General features: G+C 42.7%; 1 protein-coding gene across 13 annotated transcripts in view; it reads left to right on the top strand.

Moving 5' to 3' along the window:
• mef2cb (myocyte enhancer factor 2cb) overlaps positions 1–25,823 on the top strand; it is a 75,917-nt gene that overhangs the window by 15,030 nt on the left and 35,064 nt on the right. For 12 of the 13 annotated variants that reach the window (XM_042421837.1, XM_042421845.1, XM_042421842.1 and 9 more), the window contains one exon: positions 16,523–16,739. In XM_042421837.1, coding sequence (XP_042277771.1) covers positions 16,686–16,739 — 54 coding nt within the window. In that variant the 5' untranslated portion in view covers positions 16,523–16,685. Of the gene's footprint in view, positions 1–6,616; positions 6,689–16,522; positions 16,740–25,823 lie in introns of those variants that run through there. The other variant, XM_042421836.1, reaches the window with a different exon arrangement.

The following is a 25,823-nucleotide window of genomic DNA, read 5'->3' as shown; positions in this document are numbered from 1 at the left end:
TTAACATGTTCATAAATTAGTTAATTAACTTCCCCAACAGTCACTCAGACACTTACTTTAGCTGCCTTCCTGTGAGATTTTTCATTTTTATTCAGTAACTGTGTAACAGACAGAATCCAGGCAACATAGTCTATAATACCAGATACAGTGTAAATCTGTAATACCTGCTCAGCATCCAGGATTAACTGGGAATCCTTTTTAAGTGAGTTTTAGGAGTTAGTTTGAGGGAGAAATGTTTGCTGTCCATGTGCATAAACCTGGCGACGGAAAGCATGTTTCATGATAAAACACAGTAACTGACCTGTGAATAGTGAGGGGCAACTTTTTAACCCTCTAATATATTTTCAGAGAGAACCCCCCCCTCTCTTCACCATCTCCCTTTGGTGTGGCACACATTTGGACTACACCCAATGGCAAAAAAAAAGAAAAGAGGTGTAGAGAAGGAGAGAGAGTGAGAAAAAAAAGTAGAAATATTTTCCAGTGGCTGTAATTTATCTTTGTCACGACGGCAACATAGCCGAGTCATTCTGCAACATAGTCCGGTGAGACGCACAGAGGTAGCTCTGTGCCTTGGCCTCACACAAGCTCACATCCATCTGAAACCCCTGCTCACTCGGCTGCCACAATCTGCGCCGCTGCCGCCACTGCTCCCCATCCACGCTGCTGGTGAGCGTCACACTGCTATCGGGTATTTTTAGCAGATCTTGTGTTCACACATGCATTCAGAGGAATGAGGACTAAAATTTTACCCAGTCAGGCTTTTGTGTGATGTTGCTCTTATACAGTGAAACAGTGTCAAACTAAATTTTCAATTCTAGACAGCATGATTGCTACATCTATCTCTTTTACTGCTTTAAGGAAGAATATTACCGTCTTAAATGTGATACTTATTTTTCACCATAGAGTCAGAGATACAGTATCTTGGCGAAGTCTGTAACGTCGGTTCGCTGTTCAACTCCGAGGGGACGGCGCTGTTGAAAATGCTGTTAACACCGTCTAAGTCGAGAAAAAGCTATATAAGAATCCACGCTCAGTGCTCTCCCTCTTCCGTAGAGCACACAGCTTAACCAGCCAGTGTCCTGCCAAAGTCCACACCAGTGTTCCTTTCCACTGTCATCTGTGCCATTCCCACACCAAAGGCCAGCCTGTAAAAGAATGCGCAGCACAGGACTGTCTCAAACGCTTACATTACTCAGCTGACCAAAAAGAGTCAGGAGACAGCCGGACAAAGAAAGACATGTAGAAAAAGAAAAAGGGAGCTGCTAGAAGAAATTCAAAAAAGAATTTGATCAACATGCCTTATTTCTTCGAGCATGTTCAAACTTTTCAGCTAAAGTGAATTTGAAATAAAACTTAATAACACACAATAACATACAGTAATATGAAGTGCCCTGAGGGCGTAGATGGGTGAAGCAACACTCCCCCCCTTCTCCACCCCCACACACACCCCTTTTCTCTCTCTCTGTCAATTTTTCTTTTTTTTTTCTTTTTTTTTTTTTTTTCGGCCCGACTCCTTCTGCCCCGTGATGTATGGCTTTTTCCTACAGTGGCTCTTCCAAAGTGCAGCTCGTGATGTCATTAATTTTATTCATACTTTATGGATGCTCTGTCTGGAAAAAAACGAGAGAAAAGGGAGAGGAACGATGTGAGGAGAGAGGGAGGAAGATAGAGAGAAAGAGAGAGGTCTAGAGAGGCAGAGTGAGGGAGAAAGAGAGAGAGAGAGAGAGAGAGAGAGGAGAAGAGATGGTGTTGCGGAAGGAGATTTTCAGTGCAGTTGCATGTATAATGAATGAGGGGGCACTTTGTTTGAAACTCCAGCCCGGCGCTTCACTTCAAGGTTTGCTGGGCAGAGTGGGGCCTTGTGATCTCAAACCAGCCACTCTCTTTATCCTGCCAATAGATGCTTTCACCTGGCACTGTGGTTCGACCCAGTGGAAAAACAAATAACCTTGTGTGTGTGTGTGTGTGTGTATAGGAGAACACAGAGAGAGGGAGAGAGAGAGAGAGTACTGACAATGGAACAAGGGTTGGGTGGAAAGGGTGAGGAGCGGGTGAGAGAGGAAAGAGGTGAGTTTGTATAACAGCAGCAGCGCAATGACGCCCAGACGATACTGAGGAGAATACTGGCACCCAGCCCACACTTCCTAAATAGTGCTCTCTACAGAAATAGCTCAGCCTTGATATTGACTTTTGTCTGCTGGATGTATGTGTGTGTGTGTGTGTGTGTGTGTGTGTGTGTGTGTGTGTATACATCTGAGCATGCTCAATGGAAAGACAGAGATGGTTTCATGGTATAGTAAGGTTTTTTTTAGTAGTCGTTAATTTTTTGTATGCAGGACATTGTGCGGTATGGATGGATATTTTTCTGCTCCTGGTATGTGTTTGTGTGTGAGCATTAATGTGTGTGAGCAAGGCAGTGAGCCGCCTTTATTATTTGGGATAAAAATGGCCTCCGTCTTATTTTTGGCCCTGTGCTGGACTCATGATTTTATAAATAGCCGAGGAAGTGCGGGGGATACCTGTCGTGGCTCCAGCCTCCCTACAGCAGAGTCCCAGTGCCTCCACGTCACATCCATCCACTGCCGGCCCACTCCGAGCAGCCCCCTCAGGGGCCAAGCAAACAGGATGGGACTCAAATTAAGGGTGTGAGAAAATCAGTCTCTGTAGTAAAATACAAAAGGGCTCGCAGTTCAGTAAGAGAAGCCTTTGCTGACACTGTCAGATTTCGTAAAACATTCAAGAAAACCACAAGTTAATTTCTTTTCACAAACACAGAGCACAGTATGAGGCTTTCAGAGGAGTGTCAAGATGGCAACACAATAGAACGTCCTCAAAATGAGAACTGTGTTTTTGCGACGATCTATTAGTGTAAGGTCATAGGGTAGTTTTCTCTCCTGTCTGCCATCTGTATGCCGAAGTGTCTTGTTAATTTAATTTCTACATCTCAGGCATATGCCATGCGAACAGCACTGAGAGTGTTAACTTTCTCTCTTTGCCTCGGTGGTGTACACTGTTTCCCTCACATTCTGCTCTCACTTTCTTACAGGATGATCTGGCTCCACATTTTTGAGAGTAATGAGAATTTTGGAATGACTCTCACACTCAATAAAAGAAAGAATGTGTGAACAAACTATTGGTTTACTGATAATGATGTTGTTAGACTTGGGTGTGGAATGGATTTATTTTGTTGTTTACACTTTACAATATAACAGTTATCTATTCATGAAAAGATCCAGATTGTCCAGGGTCAAACTAATTTTTAATAGTTAGATGGTTATTTGGCTTCATTTTCCTCCATCGAACCATCTTCTTATTTGGTCTTGAATCCGCATTATCACCCTCAGATGCTCTTTTATCTGTTTAACTGTCATCCAGCACAAATGTTTGAATCTGTCTTGTAGAAAGTGAAAAGTCAGCACGCGTAAAAAGCCTGTAATTCTATTAAACATGAGCATCATCCCTGCTGTATCTGAGCCAGAGATATTGTCCACCATTTAAATGAGTGGCACTCTGCATCTTGGCCCCTCATAATAGGGGCCCCATAATCATATTAAGAGTGGGACAGAGAAAGAGAAATGTAGAGAGAGAGATAGAGAGGGAGAAATCTTTGAAAATCATTAATGCCCTTGGTATCTCTACACAGTGAAAGAGAAATCATTCCTTTTTTTCGAATGTGCTTCCCCCCCCCCTTTCTCTGTGAAGGGAATTGTGCTGCCTGTTATTAATGTGCTTTTGACAGCTTAATTTGATAAGCGGGCTACTTGTTAAAGAAGCCTTGAATTGTTCTCATAGAAAGAACACGCTTTTTTTTCCCCTCCCATGTTCTTCAAAATGCTGCCGCACAGTCTGTCGATGACCCAGTTCTGAGAGATGGTCGAAAACAAGGAAGAGCAGTGCAAAATCCACAGGGAGAAGGAAGGAGAGAAGGCAAGAGAGTAGTGGGAGAGGGAGAGAAAGATAGAGTGAGAAAGGATACTATAAGTAAGAAGGGCACTTGTGGGAAGTTAACTCAAATACTTTTCTTTTTTTTCTCTCTCTCTCTCTCTCCCTCTCGCCTCCTCCTCACTCTTCCTCCTCCTGCACTGAGCAGCCTACCTTCTTGGGCTCCTCTTCCCTGTAGCCTAATCGGAAGAGAAACGCTGGGAACGATAACAGGGATTAGCTTCCAATGCTCGCCAGCTCCCCTTGGTTAAGTACACGTGTAATGAGTTGTTTATTTGGGATAATGCACAGTAGGCGCAGCAGAAGCCCAGAGCTGCCCTCACCCCCCCCCCCCCTTCACATAGATACACACAATAGAAATATGAACATAACACTTACAGTTATGCAGCAATGTACAGACGCCATATGCAGTGTGAACACTGACGTACGCAGGTATGTGCAAGTACATACATTCACACACTCAACCCTCCTACAAACACACCCACCCATACAAATTCCCACACACAGCTGTGATGCAGGTCACTTGCTGTGCAGGGTTGTACAGAGGAAGAAAAACGGGGAGTTTGGATTTGGAGGGGAGGGTTAAGAGTGTGTGTGTGTGTGTGTGTGTGTGTGGGTAGGGGGGGCTAACGTTCTCAGGCCTTCCCTGGGTCATAAGGCCGGGGAATTTTTCTCAGGGTGAAGAGAAGGGGAAGAAATTGAGTGATATGAGAAAAAATGAAGTGAAGGAACCAAGACAAGGAAAAGGGATATGTTGTGCCCACTAGTCTGTGTGTGTGTCCAATAGTCTTGTGTGCGTGTGCACCAAGTTTGTGTGTGTGTGTGTGTGTGTGTGTGTGTGTATGTACATGAAGTGGAAAAAGCTGTTGCCTTGTGGAGGGGACGTGCTCTGCTATCATTAGCTGGGGGGGGAGTAGGAGGGGGCAGGCGAGGTTATGTGAACGGTGCAGCTGTGCTCGCAGCAGAGGGATTTGAGTGGAGGGGGGGAACTCCAGGCAGCCAGGTCCTTCACTGAACCACCAGCTCGCAATGCAGAGGAGAAAAGAAGAGAAAAATTCAACCAAGCAGCAGGGCTTGTGAACCAAGCACAACTCGCCGCCACCCCCTCTGTCCGCCGTCCCTCCATCCCCCACTCCTTCACTCCTCCGCTCCTCCACTCCGGCCCTTTACTTCCCAAATAGGAAAAATAAATAAATAACGATTGATGCTTGATGGCAAAGATAAGAGTGCGAGAGAAAGGAAGAGGAAGAAAAAAGAATGTCATGATTTATATATACAGTGTAGGCTACGCTTCTCTGTCGACCATTTGTGGTTTTACTTTCCATTTTCGTCTCTGATTTCGGTCAAAACAGTTCTCACTTTCTAATAATAATGATAATAATAATAACAATTTTTATATTCAAACAACTGAATTAGAAATAGGGAACCATTGTTCAATTTTTCTTTCAGACTTTTTGTTCGGGGGGATTTCCCCATGACTTGACATACAATTCCAAAATCACTCAAATTTGTTTAAAGCTTCCTCCCCGCGCCTCTCTTATTTTGCTTGCTGAAAGAGTCGGAGCCCACGTAGCGAAGGATGGCACGGCAGACGAAGACCCAAACCTGCTTGTCAGCCCGTGTGATCAGTCGCAGTAGAGAAACAAGGCAGAGGTGGCTGAGAGACGACAGTACACAGAATGGCAACGGCGTACACTGCTAATGCATTCAACCTGCCACCATATCCAACAACAAGGCAAAATATCACACAACTCACTTCACAAGACGTTCCTACAACAACAACATCAACAATAACAGGCATACAAACGCATACACACACACGTAGACACATAGTCACACACAGGCGTGCACACATGCATAAATAACCACACACAGCATGTTAAAAATCAACCATGAGGAACACGAATTTGAAAGCAAACAAACAAGTCAGAATGTAAGCAACTTGTCTGAGACTTTGTAACATAGAAATAAATGAAAAACACCTTTAGTTTCATGAGAAAGGGAGCTAAATTGTTGTGGTGCACCAGACATTCGAATTTTGGTATGAAAAAGTAGTAAAAGTGACAAAAAAAAAAAGAAGTTCCTGGCAGTTTTAGCTTAACTGTGAACTACGTCAAACACAATGGTGAGCGCTGAGCTAAAAATAGAGTGTGGTCAAACAGCAGTAGTGCTTTGGCGAGAGGGGTCATCTCCGTGTGATACAGTGGCCTTCACTGTAGCCACATATTGAGAGCAGAGGCACTCTGCCAAAGCTTGTAGCTTCACAGCAGTAATTTAATATTTGTTTGTCTCTATTATTTCATTCTCCACCTCTCTCTTTCTCCCTCTCTCTCTTGCTTATGGGGGTTAAGTAACAGTAAGCTTTATCAGATTACTGGGTCTGAGGTCTCTTTCAAACCTCTCTTTGCCATCTTGATTTTGTGCAGCTGTGCAGACTCTTTAATCATACGCTATCTTTTTTCTCTCGCCCTCCCCTCCTCTCCTCCCTTCTTCTCGTCCTCCCTCCTCCCTTAACATATGTTAATTGGCTGCTTTCTGTGACAAATTACGAGCGCTCGCTTTGATGAGGTCGGGTTGTGATGGTGCTGGGAGTGGAGTACAGTGGAACTGCCAGACCCTAACCAGTTCCCCCTTAACCACTCCAAAAAGGAGCGCGGCACCCAGCCGATGACTAATGAGAGGCTTGGACTGGGTCTGGCCCGGCTCTGGCCTTGGTGGGGCCACTCCCCTAAACAGAGGCTGATCTGTAGGTACCGTATGCTGCCACACGCCCTCCACACTCCATACAACCTTTCGCCTCACACACCCCACCACCAATGCTCCCCTGGGAACTGTAAAGCACTTCAGCAGTAGAAGAGTATAAGCTATGTGCTGAAAAAGATTTATAATTTTCCCAACTTTGTACTCGCAATGTCTATTTTTCACTATAGAGATTGGAAATGTTTTCAATAGATATTGCTTTTTGATTTTTTTTCTCAAAAGTACCCAAATTTGATTTGAAACAAAGCACATGAGTAACATAAATTATAGATGCAGTGCATACAACTTCTGTCTCAAGTTTACATTGTGTGTGGGGGGCTGTGCATGTGTGTGTGTGTCTGTGGTGAGGAGACAGTGCCTGGAAACATTATACCAGCCTTGCTTAAACAAACACCAACAGTGGAACAATCTCTGTTTAATGATGCACAGCGTCAACAGGGAAACAATGCTCACCAATAATCAGCACAATCAGCTTGTGGTAAGCAGAAAAAAGAGGAGTGAACCTGACATCATCTCAGTGGAGTTTTTTTTTGTTGTTGTTTCCTTTTTAAATGTTTGGTGGGGTGGTGGAGAGTCTAAGTCTGACTCTTTCTCCCCTCAATCATGCTTCTTTTTGCTCAGTTTCTCTCTGTCTCTGTCTCTCTCTGTCTCTCTCTCTTTCTCTCTGTCACAATCCCCCTCTCTCCATACTCTACGATCTAGGTTACTCGGTTTCCTAGCAGAGCACAGGGACTGGAGAAAGAAAAAAAAAAAAAACAGAAGGTCGAATCTATGAAGGACATCCTTGTTGAAGTGTGCAACCTTCTACTTCTCTGCAAATTACCCACACGCTGTGCATAGACTCAAAGCAGAGCTGTGGCTCTCACTTCAGCTCAGCAAGGCTGCGACCATGACATGTAATTCTGTTGGACTGTCACAACCACAGGGAGAGGCAGTTTCGTTTAGAGTGTCATCCATTTAGAATTGAATAGTTTTTTTTAAGTGTTAAATTTGTTACATCAATTCACACACACACACACACACACACACACACACACACACACACACACACACCGCTGAAACTGAACACAAAGTTAAATACAGAATGATGTAAATTATGACAAGTGTCTGGTTTATTGATTTTTATCTACTTGAGACCCTCAACAAGATTATCTTTAATGTATCAACACTTTCGATGTTTGCTTGTTGTGGTTATGCCCTTAAAAATCATCACTTCGCGTAATTGTATTATTGTGGAATCCAAACTTGCTGATTAAGCGAGAAAAGGACAAATAGTGAATTCCACAACTTCCTCATAGATGTGCCAGTCCCAACATGCTGACTTAGTTACAACAAACACCCGAAAAAGGAAATCATTTTATTTACCTCTTCCCATCAGCAAGTATGCAAAGTAGATAACGACACATAAGCAAGCACACATTTCCATAAACCCACCGAGTTGACAGACACGCACAGATACACACCGGCTGAAATGGATGACAAAATGAAGCTTGTGAAGAAAAAGGAAGTGCGCCGGCACCTCGTGGTTGCATGAGGGTTAGCCATGTTAGCATTAGCCTGCGGGCCTTAATTGAGGCCAGGAGGGAGCATTTAATAATTGCTGTCAGAAGATCAAATTTAATTCTCCTCTCTTCACAGCCACCACTGCTGTAGGGTAGAGTGAAACAAATTGTCATCAGAGATTTCTAAATGAACAAAGCTTTTAATTAGGGTGATTAGAATGCTGTGGCAAAGAAAAAGAGTAAAGGCTGGGGGTGTGATGAAATCATCAGCGGATCGTCTTAACCGTGATGTCTGGTGTTGATACAGTGCAGGGTGGGGTGGGGTGAGAGGGTCGGGGCACGCGACTACTGGGAAGTTAGCTGTGTTTGAACATAAGTAAGTGTGTGGCCCATGCAGCACTGAACCCTTAGCCTCAGTTTCCAGCCTCTGACACACACATACGCACATGTACACACACTCTCTGCCCTTCTTTCCCCACTGGAGAACATTGCTAACATCCTGAGACATTGTCATACACGGCAGGGAACATAATTGGGTGAAAACCGTATGTCAGTGCTTTGTGTTCTTAGTGACATGACTCCCGGCTGTTCCTGTGGGGGCTGGCTACACTCATTGAAGGGTTTATACTGTAATTCCACTGCAATGGTAATTTTTCATTATATAGTTTTTTTTTTTTTGTTTGTTTTTTCTTTTTGCAGAATAGATAAGCAGGGGATGCCTATCTGTGCACATAGAGGTGCACTTGTGAGTGTGTGATCATTCATGTACCAGTGTGCGTTCATTTTCGGTTCCCATCCCACCTGGGTCCTGTGGTGCATCGGGCAACATGTGAAATGAGACAGTGGTTTACAGTCTCTGGAAAACATGACCTGCGGCAGAGCTTTGTAACTGACTTCACAATGACTGGAAAGCAAGAGAGAGACAGAGAGTGAGGGAGAGGGAAAGAGAGGAAGAAGTGAAAGAAATTGTGATAAAGCGAAACTTAAGCACAGTTATTTGTGTTTAAACATCAGATGTGTGTATCACCACAATCTGCACCACTTCCATATTCAAAACCATTTTAAAACCTCTCGTTTTTTTTCTCTTCTACTTAACTCCTCTCTCTATGTTTGCATCTTGTACTTCTATTAAGTTGATTTTTTTTTCTCTCTATCGTCTTCTTTATCTCCGCTTTATACTTGAGTGCGTCTATTGCCCCTCCTTATGCTCATGCCATGGAAAGACTGAATGCACTAAATGGTGATTCATTCCAGCCTTTCCGGGGCCTCTCCAAATTGTGGCTTGCCTTTGCTTCTGCTTTTTTCTTTTCTTCTCCTTTTTTCTGATACCATTTTTTCCACCTTGGCACAAGGGTATGTGTGTGGCGAATTTGTCATTGTGGTCTAAGTTTATTAATCACTCATTGCGATAAGCCACTGTCACAACAAAAAGCTGCTGACAATCGACAGGGAATGCCTCTTTAACCACAACAGCCAGTCTTTCTCCCTATCCCTGCCATTCTAGCTTTGCCTCGGGTTCACGTGTGCCCTCTTGCTCGTCTGCTTTTGGCCTAGCAGCTGCGGCTTTACAGCCCTTGGCCTCCTTTCAAAGAGGGGGTTGACGCATTGTGTCAAGTCATTTTGTCCTTGGGGAAGTCAGCAATGGGCTATGGAAAGATGGCTCTCACCTGTCTCCATACTGGCTCTGACGGATGGCTACCTGTCTCCATTGCGGCTCTGATGGCCCAAGGCCCCTGTTTGCTGGTGCTGAGTGAGACGTGCAGCTGCCCAAACGAAGGCAGGGCTCCATACTTTTCTACCTCCAGTTCTACCTGCATTAAAATTACCTGATATTACACTGGAGTAGGCTTTTTTATGTACAATAAAATATCTAAATCTAAAAATATATACCTAACTGAATCATAGAAAACTTGATTATCTCAAAATCTGAAAGTGTTCTTATGTCCATGACAGGAAATTATATAGGTGATAGTTTTCTGTGAAAACACAACTGCAAACAGACAGGATCCTGAGTAGAAAATGGATTTTCTTTTGACCCATAATGAAATGCCACAGTGGCCAGCTGAGGAAATAGTATTTCCATTTTATTTAAGACAGGGTACTCAAATGTTGAACAGTTAATATAACACTGTAAGCTGTTTAAGGGTTTGATTCATATGTATACCTTTATATTACATTTAACATGAAAATCTAAATCTTTGCTGTTTTAGAGGCTCTATTTCTTATGCACTAATAGCTCTTTCAGTGGAAGCTATTATTATATTAAAAAATCAGAATTGTTATGTAGTTTTAGCTTTTCAACCAATTTCCCAAGTCAGTGTTTTAACAACTTGTCTGTTGGCTCACGGAAAACTTTTAAGCAAAAGACATATTAAAGGGAAGTCAAAGTCAGGCCTACTGTGTAGTAATCCAAATTCCGAGAGCGTATTGCTTCAGTCCTCATCGTTTGTTGTTGCAGCTATAAGGGAAAAGTGGCGATAAGGTTTTGATTCCCAATGTATGCTCTGTGAACAGACTGATTTAGGGAAGGAAGCACCTTTAGCACCTTTGATTGTCTTTGCCTGCTGATGTCACATCCTTCCGCTGAGCTGTCTGTGTGTGTGTATGTGTGTGTGTTTCCTGTCTTTCTGTCCTCCAAGACCCCGGGGCAGAGCTGTTGGATTGAAGGATAAGAGGGGAAACAGTGCTGGCGGAGTCTCATTAGTATGAAAATCAATTAAGTTTAGAGTTGAAGTATGAAGTTTTAAGTTGAGAAATTGGTTGAACTAGGGTTGGCGAGGAATTGAGAGCTCATCTTATAGCACTTGAGCCACTACTTATGACAGTATACTTTGTTCCATGATGTCAATCACACTTATGAGTGCTTGACAGAGTGCATAAAACGCTCGCCAACCACAGGGTATTGGCTCACTTTCCTCCTCATCAATAGACAGGTGTCTCAGTTCTAAGGCGCATAGAGATTGAAAATAGAATACATGTGAAAACATCTCTGTCTTGCTAATGATCCAACTAAACCTTGAGCTAATAGAGAGAGACAGGTGAAGATTTATCCTCCAACACACACATAAGAACACACACACACTGCAGCCTCTCAAATTCAAGTTTAGCTCGAACCCTCACTGGAAAAAAAAGGAATGAACACATTATAAGATGATCCACCACTATCACTCTAATCCCCAGATGTACATGTTGTTAATCTCCTTAGCCGCTAACATGTTAAATTAGCCCTAATATCTGCTGAGATTCAGAGCCATAGAGGCCCACCTACGCATGGGATACCGCCCAGGTTTAGGTCACTCTTCTCCCCCAGCATTCGAAAAAGACACAGACATTAGAGTGTGTGTGTGTGTGTGTGTGTCGGGTGGGGGGTGAGGGAAGTAGCAGTGATAGCCATTCGTCACCCTGCCTATCTCGCTGTGACAGATGGGGAGTGCAGTGTGCCACATAGAGGAGTCACTGCCTGTAATGACATTAGAGGCACAATGAGACCTGATACACATTTTTCTGTTCCCATCCTGCCTGGCCATCGACTTGCTCCTTTGCTTGATCCTTCCCCTCCTCTCATTTCTCCTGGTATATCTCCATCCATCCTTACAGGCGATAAAGGGCTGTGTACCACTATTTCCAAATCAAAAAGCACATACACATACTGCAAATGCACTCAAATGCACCCACATTTATACTGGCTCATGCACACATAACTACAGCAAAAACACAAAGAAGAAACCTCCAAACATCTACACATCCGGGGTAAAAAAACAAAAAAACTTAAACGTTCTCAAGGAAAAAAAAATCTTTTACATGACAGAAATGCTCAAGTAAAAACAGAACACTGCGAGTGTGTACTGACATTCAGATTGTATTTGGAAAACTATATTAAAACGCTTTTTTTCGTCCTCCTTTTCAAGGAAATGGGAGTTTATTTAAAAAGAGAGAGCGTTTATTTAATGTACCATACACCTCCTAAAAGGTTTACTTACTGCAGTGTAATATGTTATTTCAAATCCTCACAACCACATTTCCTAGGAGGATAGGGGATACTGGTGTTATATATATATATATTTCAGGACACATGCTATTACCAAATGTGTTGCAGATGTACCATGGGCCGCGGCTGTGCTGTCGAGGTGGGGTTTCTTGGAAAAACATCACCAATCCTGTCATGATAAATCACCTTCCCCAATTTGCTATAACATGTAGAATTAGGATTTGAGAATATCAGCATCAGCACAATTCTGCACACGTTGCATGCAAAGGACTGCCGGTTTCGGTCTTAACATTTTCCCTCACAATTCTCTGAATGCAGAAATAATCTGATAGACTATTGCGCGCAACTTTTGTTCTTGGAACTAGAGTACGGTTCATGTCACGTCCCTTCTCCTGGTTCACAAACAAAACTATGTGGCTGTCTCTCATAGTGACGAATTAGTCCCGGGCATGAGTCAAGGTAAAGTTCCTCTTTTTGTCGGCCCCTTGATTCAGAGGAGTCGTCTTCAGTGTCTGTCCTCAATAACAAAGCCACATTAACAAGCACCCTACAGACCATCTATTAGAATGTGAAAAAGCGCCATGTGCTGTATATTAGTTTTTAGTGACTAAACACTTGGGAGAGAGGCGACCTAGAATCAAGCCTTGTGGTGCACTGAGTGTATATGTTCTCATCGTCCTCTCAGCTCCACTTCTGAGACACAGAGAGAGAGAGAATGCTCATTAGAACTATGTGCTGAATCGCTGCTCCCTCTCCATTTCTCCCATCCTCCCCCAACCTTCATCCTTCTCTCTCTCTCCCTCTCTCTCTCTCTCTCTCTCTCTCTCTCTCTCTCTCTGTCCGTCTGCTTAACAGATGGGAGGGTCGTGGGTACAGCTCTTCCCCTCCCCCTGGAGAGGCCTGGTGCCTGTTCAAAAGATCCCTCTTTATGCTTCACTCCATTTCCCTCTCTTCTCTCCATTTATCTGTTTTCCTCTCTCCGCTCTCCTTCTCATTGTCACCTCTCCAACTCAAAGCACGGAGAGTTGGGACCCAGGATATAAAACAAGCAGAGGAGCAACCGTTGTCCTTCTGTCTGCATGGTGCCAGCGTGCTCTCTGACCTTAGCAGTCGCCCGCTCCGGCCTCCTTCCAGTTACCAGGCTAGTGTGAATGCAAGCATGCCATTAGTCAGGCTCGGCAGAGAAGATAAAGAAACTCTTGTGTGTATTTTTCCTTCTCCATATGCCGTTCCCTCTCTCCCCACGCCTTACTTGGGATTAGTAAATTGGCTTAATGTGTACAAGCTTGTTAGTTCTTTCTATCTGTCTCTCTGTGTGTCTTCATTTTGCCCCTCGCTACTTTCTCACCTCGTTTGCCCTCTCAAGGTCAGGTGTCAGTGTCAGTCCCTTGTGAAAAATTCTTGCTGAGGATTACTGCCTTGTGCTGCTTGACCATGTTCAATAAGCGGTGCCTGTTTCCTGCATTTCTCTCCATTTCACTGTCTTGGCGTCATGGGGCTAAATTGGATTGAGTGATTCAGTGGTAATCTGTTGAGTCAACTGATGCTCTATCCAACACAAGAGAAGGAGAGGGAAGAGAGCCTGATGAGGAGGTGGGCACTCAGTTCTTATCCAGGAACTGCCTGGCATTCGTATAGGACGGGGGCGGGTGTGAGGAAAGGGGGGAGGGGGAGAAGTGGGGACGGAGGGAAGGGAACTCGCATCGTTGTGTAGGAGGAGGTAGAGGAGGCAAGAGTGAGAAGGGATGGGAAGGGGAGGTGGCTGAGTAGGGGAGTCACTGACACGGGGCTAAGCGGCAGCAGAGCCTCACCTCAGGGAGTGTTGGCAGGTGCTGGGAGCCAAAAGCAGGGATTAAATGTTCAGGACACGGGCTTAGTCTTAGCGTTAATGTTACGTAAGGCCTAAGGTGTTGCCCCAGCGGGTGTTGACATTGAGAGGTTCAGCTCTGCTCAGTGGGCTGTGGGAGGAACGAGGAGGAGGTGGAGGCCAGGAGGCAGGGATCACAGAGGTAACGCCTCCTTGTTTGGAGCGATGCCCGGGCTGGGTAGTGTTGAGTACAAAGACTGGGAGGGGATGATGCTGTCAGCCTGTGATTGAGGTATGCCGGCTTGATTGATATCCTTGTCTGGCTGTCTTGTGCCAAGCTCCTCAGTGTTGGCTTGTAATCCTAGTTTGTCTGACAACATCCTTCTTTGTTTTTTTCCAGAGGGCAGCTCTTTGTTTTTCTGTCTACAGATGGGTGTGTTTGCGCAGAGCAATGCTAAAATGTTTTGGATAGCCTCTTCAGAGCTGCCACAGAGTTATTTTAGATCTTGTTATTATGATGGTGGTGCAGTCCGGCTGTTGTCCTAACTGCCAAAAGATGCGTTTATGTCTGTATCTCATTTCTTCCATAAGTGGGTGTATTCCAAACCATCAACTCAGGAAGTTTTTTGTCATGCATTTCATCATTGTTGAAATTGTTTTGTTTCACTTTGTTTTTCATTTTTGTATGATGGAGGTTTTTTGGCAGAGCGGCTTATAATGGTTGATGCAATTTTAGTTCTTAAAATTTCAATATATTTACGAAATCAGTATATTCATAAAGGCTCACAATACCAACATTATCATACTAGTTTTAGCCCTAACTACACATAACACTTAACACAACTTGACATCCATACTGTACTACTGTACTACAGCCTGTGTTTTCTGTTGCAAATTAAAGGATCTAGAGTTATGTACTATTGTTACAGGCCCTGGTCTGTCACTAAGAGCCACAGTATCTGGATGTCCCTATTACGCGCTTTCATTATCAATGTCCTACTCTCTAGAAGAAAGAGGTCAAGTGCACAGCAATGTGCTGCACTCACCTCAGGGGTTTAGAGCTTTCTTGTGCTTTCTCATGCATGTTACTCAATAAATACATGGATTCAGGTTAGGTGAAGATAAAAAAAAAAAAAGGAAAGGAAGGCGAAAGGAAGTGCAGTACAATGTGCATGTATGTGTGCGGCAGCGTGCAAAAGAGAGAATATGAGAGAGTGAGGAAGAGAGCAAGGGTGTATGGGAGAAAAGAGAGGGAGAGAGAGAGTGATAGAGAGAGAGACTGAGAGTGACATGTCTTTTGGTGAAGCAGTGTCGTCTTCCACATCAATGTCTGATGCTTGTGCTGCCAGGTGCCGGAAATCTGGTTCAGAAAGGAGAGAAGAGAGAAGAAGGGGAAAGTAGAGAAAAAAAGGCAGGGTAGATGGAGGATTTTTTTTTTTTTTTTTTTTTATGTGACGGCGCTGACAGCTCCCCTGCATTGCACTGAGCTTAAATAATGGGATGCTCATTTGCATAACGAGGGACGTTATCACCTCTACTGTCAAAAGAAAACACAACAACAGTTCTTCTGCTCCTCCCTGAGATAGATTGGGTTGGCCTACTTTAGCACTCTGGAGAGATGCACTGGAGCTCTGGCTTAGCCAAGCTCACACAAGAACACACACACACGTGCACACTCACACACATGCACACACACACGGACACTCACTGACGCAAACTTTTTGGAGCGCAGCTTTCTTCTTCGCACATGCAGTCCAGCTCCTCAGCTGCTGGCCTCCACTCCTCAAACACAGGTACACACACACACACACACACACACTGAGCCATGCACACAAAGACAAGTGCATGTATTCAGATGCTCCTCAGATGCCCTCATTGACATGCAATATCTCCAGCTGGATCAAATTCATGTTGGAATTTTGTTTGATTTCTGTCACTACGAACTGTCCGTCTACCATGTTTCAAAAGATCACTCATGGCACTTTTTATCTTCTCTTCTTTATTTTTGGCTTTGTTGCGCCAGAACGTGGCAAGGCTGAGCTCAGTTTTACATCTGTATTCTATCCTGCGACTCCCGTCTGCCATTTTGGAGCTGAGCTGCAGATAGAGTAGAAAACGTCTGGCAGTTCCTCTGTCAATACAGTGCAGTTTCGTGGGAAGAAACAAAATGTATTTCTCAGTCTGGAGGTAATGTTACAGTGTTGGTGATTAGAGCGTTTAAGTTAGCGGCACTTCCAAAACACTGTCAAACTCTCTGTGAACGAGGCGAGATCCTGACAGCGCTGTCTCCTCTCATAGTCGGTGCCTGGGAAAAAAATGCAAAAACTGATTTGCATGATATCGACAGTGAAAAACACAGCGGTTCTCACAACATTGTTGACAGATTCTTTGTCTTTCTTCACCCTCCCTTGTGGCTGCCATGATGCCACTTTTATTATTTTTTTCTCTCAGTATTTTGCCATATTTCATTTCATTTAATGCTCATCCTCTTCTCCCCCTCCCCTCTTTCTTTTTTTCTTGCAGGTACGGATGCTGGAATCTTTGAGTTGATTGGAACAAATAGAAAGCAGAAAAAAGACAGATAAAGGAAGAGCAGAAGAGTGAAGAAGAGAAAGCAGAAGAAAGAGGAGAGAGAAGAAAGCATAAAGTTCTTTAGTAAGAGGAGAGAAAGAAAGAGACGGGGACGATGGGGAGGAAAAAGATTCAGATCACGCGGATTATGGATGAACGCAACAGACAGGTAAGTCCCTGGGGGATGGGAGGATGGATGAGTATGAGGGTGGGGGGAAAGGAGGGGTGGAGGGGGGGGAGGAAGGAGAAACACCCTACACCCCACGCAGCCCTCAACAATGAAGGTCTTCTGGGAGTCTGGGCAATATGAACTAGGGGACAGAGGAGTGTATGCGGGGATAGCACAGTTATTGCTTTGGGTGGAAGTGTTCCATTGGCTTATAATGGCAGGTTTGTTTCCCCTCAATCTAACGAACCAGTGTGAGGGCACTTGGAGGATTTTTCCAAAAAGGGATTTGCATGAGAACATTTGTAATTCTCAAAACCCATTCTGCATATCACTGCCTGCTCTGAGGGCTGCGGCCTACACACAACTTTAGCACCCTTCACACACCCAACTGCTCACACCATGCCACCCAGTATAGCTCACTGGCAGTGGAATATTACCAGGCAGAGGGTGGTAGCATCGGAGAGGCAGGGTGAGAGAAAACATAAACAAATAACCAAACAGAGATAGGATGGTCTAAAGTGAACTGGACTGGGCCAACAGGGTGGAGATGAGGGACAGCCTCGGAGACAAACACTGAAACAGTATTTTTCTTGAGCTAAATCAGTAACAGTAGGACTTCTGTAGCTTTCCTCTTAGCACAAAAGATACATTTTTAAACCAGCGATACATAGTCATTTGAGAAAAACCCCCGGCCAAACAGCACATTAAAACGACAGAATTCTTGCAAGACACTTTTTAACAGCTGGCATTACTTGAGAGAGACATAATGAATGGTGGACAATGTGATTCAAGCAGACAATATGGTCTGTGGCAGGAAATAGATAAAGACAGAACTCTCTCACTGCCCTCAAGGCCCACAATCGATCACTTCCTGTGGCACGACTGACCACTGACACTTTGTCAGCTTCCTGGCAGCCCAATTGGATCCATATGCTGCTAGCGTGGCCCCTGGATCACAGGTCAAACACACACGCAGACACACACACACCTTGTCTACACACAGGCCCGCTTCATTGCTTTTGCCACGTCTTTATCGTCTGACATCCACAGTAATGCTTTCAACCATTTTCCACAGTGCTCTTTATCAAACACAGTCATTTGTGGCCAGAGTAATGTGACATAAAGAGTCTCAAGGAATCGATTGGACAATTGAAGCAGATTTTGACCTTTTTCATGACTGTGCCCAGTGAGTGTCATTGCAAGTAAGAGGATAGTGGGAGGGGAGTGACAGTATGAATGTACCTGAGATAAAGAAGCAAATTCCAGTAATCATGATTTTATTGTCTATGATACACAGCTGCAGCACAAACAGGAGAGAGTAAGAGAGATACATAGGTAGATATATATATATATATAAAAAACAACAGATTCTAATTTACGTATTTGTTATTGAAAGAGAGACAAGCAGACAGAAAGACAGAGCAAGAGCAAGGAGGAGGTCACAGAGTTTTAGATGAGGACTAAAGCTATCGTGTTGCAGCAGCACCCACACTTCCTCCTTATTGTTATCTCAGCCCTTCTCTCTCATCCTACCTTAGACTGGGCCCGCCAGTTGCACCAGGCACTCCGGCTCCTGAGGATAAGGAGGGAAAGAGGGAGACAGGAAGGACACCTGAGGGGAATCGATGCCTGAGATATCCGGGCTTTACTTACAGGGAGAGAAGGGAGGGGAGAAGCGGGAGGAGAGAGAGAGGGTTCAGGGAAAGGAGAATCAATATACCACTGGATTTTGTTGTTTTGATCTCTAAAATGATAGATTACTTATTCAGTTTAGTTATTTTAGGCAAATGATGACTAATATGATGTCATCAAGTCATGTGGAAAACACCACATGCTCTGCGGAGCATATGGCATTTGGTGTCATTCAACCTACAGCCCAAATAAATGACATCACCATATTTGAAGAGGCGTACATCACAAGACAAAGACAGAGACAGACACAGAAAATTTTCTTCTTAAAAAAAAAAACAAAAAAAAAAACAAAAAAAAAAAACGGAAGCTTTGGCTTTGCATATTTTCACTTCCTTTTTGAGAAAATGTCCCGGAGCCAAAGCCAAATAAACACCAGAGGAGTTTGTATAGTGTTGTTTTTCAACCTCACATTCTTTACATACTTTTACTGTTTTATGTCTAAAAAGTATTGCTGTCTTCTTAAAGTTCTTCTGTGATCTTCTGTGTTTAGCAATAGTGACTTGACACAATAATAACATCTAACAGTTTAATAAACCGAACATGGCATAATACCTGTTTCTGTCCAAAAATGGCAATGTGAACCTAATTTAAAATTTCCCCTGAATCTTACCTGTCTACACTCTACACTATAACCTTTGATGGAATGGCACCAGTCTGTGGGGCTGTCAGCACTACCTTGCCACCTACAGGGCTACACTGCCCCCCCACCCTTGCCCTCCCTGTAGCGGCACCATCATAGTGGGCACAGGACCTGGCTCTCTCTGGGCGGCCACTTTGGGCTGCCACCCCAGGCACCGAAACACTTCCCCAGAGCAGGGGCAGAAGGGCCAGGCCTCCCTGGTGTTGACTGGCTGCCCGGAGCTCTGGACAGTGGGCAGCAGTGTGTGAGCCCTGGCTCCAAGCCCCCCGACCACTCAGACCCTCTCCCAGCCTCGGGCACATGAAAGAGCCCCCTGTGCCATAACTCATGGGCTGCACACAGAGAGCAGACTCTCTTGCCCCAGCACACAGGCACACACACCTACAGTACAAGATATGGGCACAGGTGTGTGTGTGTGTGTATATGCGTACACACACTGGCATAGATTTGAGACGTAGCAGATTATACACTCAGACACTTACTTAGATGGTGCATTTAGTGTCTTGTTTATGCTGCGTAGACAAATGCAAGCTTGTTAACACATGTACACATCTAAAACACATCTATCTCTCTAGGGTAGATAGTAGTAGTAGATAGTCTTGGGGATCGACTAATTTACTGCAATTGGCTCTAATTAGTGTTACCTCTCCAGCCAGTACACTCAGTGGGCTTAATTTAGGATGACTTGTTTGTGTGAATCTGTGCATATGTGTGTATGTGTGCGTGTGTGTGTGTGTGTGTGTGTGTGTGTGTGTGTGTGTAGGACATGTTGGTTCCAAGGGGGAAGGGACCCAGGGCCAAAGGTTAAACATGGATCAGGTCATCAGTGACAGGAAGTAAAACAACAGGATCTCCCAACTCCCCCAAACAACAGTCACACTAACACATACTTGGCTCGAAGAAGATAAAAAAAAAATAATACATGTTTTTATGTCTTCCTGCATATGCCTCCTCTCATTCTTCACAATGTTAGCTGCAGCACTGCAGCTGAAATAAGGAGTCCTTTTGTTTCTACGACAAAGCATTCCTCTCTCCAATCAACAGGACTTGGGTGAGAAAATGTGCGAGTGAAATTAACAGCAGGAAAATAATGAGGCCCACAGGATAGCTCCTCACCCCTGCACCCCTCCTCTGATTCCCTGTTTCCCACCTTCTACCATCTCTTTCTTTTACCACAGCAAGTGGCACTCCTCTCTGTCATATGTTCAGCACTGCGAGACCTCACCTGAAAAGGGCTCACTAAGCTCTCACCTTCTCTCTACCGTATTTTTTTATTCTTTTTTGCCTTTTCAACTTATTTCTTGTGTCGTTTCTCATTCACATGTTCTTCTCACCTCACTCTCTAATTTTTCCCCCCTCACTAGAACCTCTTAATGGTTTGTGTAGCTTCCTCTCGTTTACTTCCTTTGTCGACAATATGGCTCATTATTTTAATTTTCAAAATAAATATCTGGGCATATTTTGAATATTAAAAAGAAACACAGTGAAAAATGAAAATGCATTGAAACAAACAAATACAAAATACTGTATGTGTGAAAATCAGGTTATCATATAAATTTAGAGGAAGCAATCTGTAGACTGTTGTTTAACCGCTTATTGATTCTCTTAAATCTCACTTTGAGGAACTCTGGCTCATAATCTGCAGCTCATTTATACATCCTCTCTCCATTTTTCTGAGCTGTGCTTGTTCTACGCAGACTTCATTTAGTGAAAAATGGGGATAATAGGGTCTTCTTGCTGCAGAAATCACTAAAACAATTAGTTGTGTGGGGACATACAATCTGTGTGAAAATCAATTCAAACTAATCTGTTCCTTTTAAGAAAAAAAAAAGTCTGGGTGTTTTTGATGAAAACTGGTGAAAAGTGAAAACGATGCACCTTATACATTGTTAGCCTCAGTGCCACGACAAAAGTTTATCCACCGCAAATGAATGACAACAAGTTATTTTTGTCATTCCGGCCACTAAGTTTGGCCTTGCAATGTAACATCCAGTTTTTTTTCAGCCAGTGGGCATATCCTTTTCCAGTTGTGGTTTTTAGCATAAACAGGAACATACAGAAAAGGAGCATAGCCAGCCATTACAGTGCTGTACTGAATTGTAATTACTAGCTCTGGTAAGTAGAACAATCTAAACTGGCATGTATTTTAAGACAGCTATAACTAAAATTGGCATAATTAAGACACCACTCAATCAGTTTCACAGGTTAGCTTTTAAATACTCCAAGTGGACACTCTCGATTCAGATTCTGAATGAAGAAATATTTGGAGTCTGCTGCCTCCTGCTCCTACTGTATAATGAAGGCGCACTGAAAAGGATGATAAGTGGGGTTTTGAGGAGAGAGAAGAGCATAGCATATATTAGAGGTGGGACAAAGCCTTCTTTGTTGTAATGCCCCTCTTAACAGCTTCTTTGGCTGTGAGGCAGAGTTCAGACCCAGGTCTTGGGCTCCTCTTATTCCTTTTGCGTAAGCCCATGTCTTCCTGCTTGGCCCCTGACAATGGGATAAGTGTTTGTCTCAAGACAAATTGTGCTGCTCCATAGCTGAATGACATGTATGTGTGTGTGTGTGTGTGTGTGTGTGCGCTTGCGTGTGTGTGTGTGTGTGTGTGTGTGTGTGTGTGTATGTGTCCCCACACGGCCATGTTTGGTTTTCTAACCAGCAGTTTTTGGTGCCTGTCTCTCCACTCCTCCTCTTCCTCCACCTCCTCCTCCCCCAGGGAAGCAGGCAGGAGGTGGGAAGCAGAAGCGAAGCCATTGTGAAGGGGAAGCCACTGGCCTCTTCCTGTTATGAGAGGAAATGCATACAAATGTGCTTCCTGTGCGTCCACCCCCTCTCTCCTCCCTCCTCCCCTTTCTCTGTCTCCCCTCTCACCCATGTGGCAGAGAATCAGCCACTATCCCTCCTTTCTTCTCGTCCCTCTGTTTATCCCGGGCGTTTTTCTCCTCTTTTTGCAAGAGGAAATGTGACGCGTCATTTGTGCTGAGCAAAAATTATTTTCATTTTTATATCCTTTATATACTACTTGTGTGCATACAATTACATATTAACACACAAACATGCATGCACAAGATAAAAAAGTAAACAGAAGAAAGATGAATTAAATTATTAAAATTGGATAATGGAAAAAAATTAAGAACGAGAGGAAGAGGCTCTAGGATGTAATTGGTAACATGTTCAGGTATTTACAGTGTATAGGCGAGTGTCTGAACGCATTTGTTTACGAATGCATCTGAATCTCTCTTGGGATGGGGTTGTGGAGGAGGATAGGGGTGAACGAATAGAACTTGTCACTATGAGTCTACAGTGTATGTTCACTGTGCTTACGCCTATGAGTGAGTGGAATAGTGCATATAACACATATATACATATACAAACAGCATATATGCATTTGTGTATATATTATGAGTAGATATGGATGCTCCAAAATTTCAAAGGAAAATTGCGTAGTGTTTCTTATGCCCCTGAACTGTCTCTGCCCCTGAGCATTTCCAGTTATCTGTTACAAGGTTGAGTGCTGTGAAATTTGTGTTGATAGTGTTGATAGTTAAGTGGTTTTCAAGCACCAATATTCAAGAAGACTTTGAGATGTTCCGGCCAAAATTCTGAGTGAAATTTTTGAGTGAATATTGAGATCTTTATGAGAAGAATTTCTGTATCAGGGTGATAATTGTAGCTTATAAGCACTTCACACAGAAGACTGTCCTAGAACCATACAATTAGTTTGAAAGTTAAGGTTCCCTTTATGTCATGATTTAGCTTACGTGATGACCTCAACAATTTCCAAAAAATGGTCTACAAAATTTCCGTGTGTGTGTTTTGTTTGTGATAGGTTTCACACCTCAGTTACCAACTTACTGTGAAAAGACACTTGGGTTCACACTCACACTCATACTGGTCCCTTTTACCAGTACACACAGTTGCAAATGTGCTGTGACGTCATGCTCTCTGTTATTAACATGGTGGTGTGTCTAACAGCACCCACTAACCAAGGAAACAAAATTACTCCCACACTGATATATACGTGGTTTACAACAAGTTTTTTGGTTTAACAACAAGGACAGAATTCAACGAAAGAAATCAATATTGTTCAATTTAATCCAGAGACATCAGAATTATAGGTGCTTGGACAAATTCAAATTAGAAATAAAATATAAATAACTGTGATGTCAGCTCTGTGATGTTTAGTTCCCTTACATACAAAAAGATTTAAAAAATAATGGAACAGTAAAACTTGTAATGTTCAACCATTTACTGTGTTGCTTACAAAATAAGTTAAATGTCATAATATTTTATAAACATAGATTATAAGCTTTTCAATAATGAGAAACTTTCTCAGTTTTTGATAATTAGCATTTTTTTCAGGGCCTGTCACTGGCATATGTCTGTAAATATGCCGGTAATGTGCCATTCATAGCATCTGTTTTTACACGCTCAGAGAACAGAGCAGTGGCTCCTAGAATACCGGTCCAGAGGAGTTTACAGCTGCTGTGTAGACCGGTGGAGCTGTTTTGAGCTTGCACAGGAAAGACCAGTGGTGACATCAACAGCTTGAATGTTGATGGGCTAAAAGGGTCACATGACACCGTCATGTGAGGCCATGAAATCCCGACAGACTTACCTCAAGCGGTGAAACTGAATACTGAACATAAAAATTTCATAGCTGAGATACAAATTAGCACATCCTACATGATGTTTCCACCAGTATACCAAGATAGCAGTTATGTACAAGCCAACTGTCTTTTCAAATGTGTGTATTTGTACTTGTTCAAGCAAGCATGCACTGCCCGGCTGTGTATTTGTGGCCATACTGTATGTACATAACATTATTAATGTATGTGATTTTGTGTGTGTCATATTGAGATGTGGGGGTGTTGTGTGATATTAAATGTAGGTGTTATTGTTTGGTCAGTTAAAGCTTTTCTTCCTGTTGTCTCATCTATGTATGAATTATAAATACATGTACAGTTCCTCATTTAAAGTGTGAGACTCAAGACAACTTTGATTGGATTTTACTGTTGTTCTTTAAAGAACCAGTGTGTAGAATGTAGTGACATCTAGCGGAATGGACATGGCAGAAATGGAATATAATATTCATAAGTATGTTTTAATTAGTGTATAATCCCATGAAAATGAGAATCATTATGTTTTCCTTACCTTAGAATGAGCCCTGTATGTCTACATTGGGAGCTGGTCCTCTTACACAGAGCTCGCCATGTTGCACAACCATGTTTCTACAGTGGTCCAGAATGGACAAACAAAACACTAGCTCTAGAGAGGGCCATAAAATGTCTTTATTTATCTTAAAATCAAATAATACTAATCTTCATGTAAAAGAAACAAGAATATGGCCTTGCTTTTTCTCAGAAGACCATCTCAGACAATAACAACATAACCAACGCACTCTCACATCAAAATGTGTAATAGTTACATTGGTCCACAGCGCAAAACATATTAGTTTCACAATAAGGGCTCTAAAATGATGAGATACCTTTTTTTTGGCCTATTCTTTTCTATTTAAAAAATGGTGGACATTCCTTTTATTCTCAGTGAAAAATGCATTTTTTAAAGATAGTCTCAGCATTAAAATGCGTTTTGATAACATTTCTAGAGAGAAATGTGCATTTTATTTTCATAATGAATCATTCAGTAAAATTACTAGTTCAGCTGTACTAGATGTTTGATATATTCAGTAGATTTATCTTTTTACAATCCTATTTTACAACCCTACTTGGAAACCAGAAGAACTACAACTGTGGTGCTGATTTGTATCAAGCTGCATGGCAGGGCTTTAGGGAACTGTAGTTTGTAAGAAATATTAATGTTTTTCCTAGAATTGAAAAAGTTGTAAATACTGAATCGAGAGTACACTGAGGAGTTTAAGGGAATGGTAAACACATTTATTTTTCATTTGTTTCAGATTTTAAATATATAAATTGGTGAAAATTAATTTTGAGAATTAATTTTAATGATGATTTATCCTCAGACACATATTCCTGGAAATATAATTTAAATAAGCAACTTCACGTTTTACAATCACAGGCTACAAAACACCTTTTCTTAACACAGATAGTGGCGTTTGGATTCAGGTTGCGGCCGACAGGTGACAATTTGAAATGGAATGAAGCCCACCAACAGCAGACAACCCAAAACAGTAGTCGAACACCCACAACACAATGCTCTTTCAGAACATGGAGTGCTCTAAAATCTACATTTTTTATTGAAAGAACATCATCAAAAAGTTACGTAAAATAACACAAATAACATAAGGGCTCAGATAACTACACAGTGCAAGGAGAATGATTCAAACAACATGCAACTACATGGTCTCAACAATAGCAGCGTCCATAGCAACCACCATAGCAATAATAGAAAGCCTAAAAAAATCGTCATAATAATAACTGACAAACTAAATATTATATACATTTACTGAATGAAGATTATAAAATAAAATGCACATTACTCTCTAGAAATGTTATCAAAATGCATTTCAATGCCGAGACGGACAAAAAAAGAGACAAAAAGTCACGTGACGTGGATGCAGGTCAATGGAAAAGAATAGACAAAAAACCCCCCCCCAAAACGTAGGCCTCCTATAATTTAAGAGCCCTTATTATGAAATTAATACGTTTAACGCTGTGGACCAACGTAGCTATTACACATTTTGATGTGAGACTGGGTTGAAATAACACCAATGAGTACTAGGCTTAGTCTCCCTGAATAATTAGATATACTCTAATGTCTCCATCAAT

This window comes from Thunnus maccoyii, chromosome 9 (assembly GCF_910596095.1).
Source record: "Thunnus maccoyii chromosome 9, fThuMac1.1, whole genome shotgun sequence".
Lineage (NCBI taxonomy): Eukaryota > Metazoa > Chordata > Actinopteri > Scombriformes > Scombridae > Thunnus > Thunnus maccoyii.
Note: the sequence above shows the minus strand (reverse complement) of the source record. Positions and strands in the feature narration are given on the sequence as shown.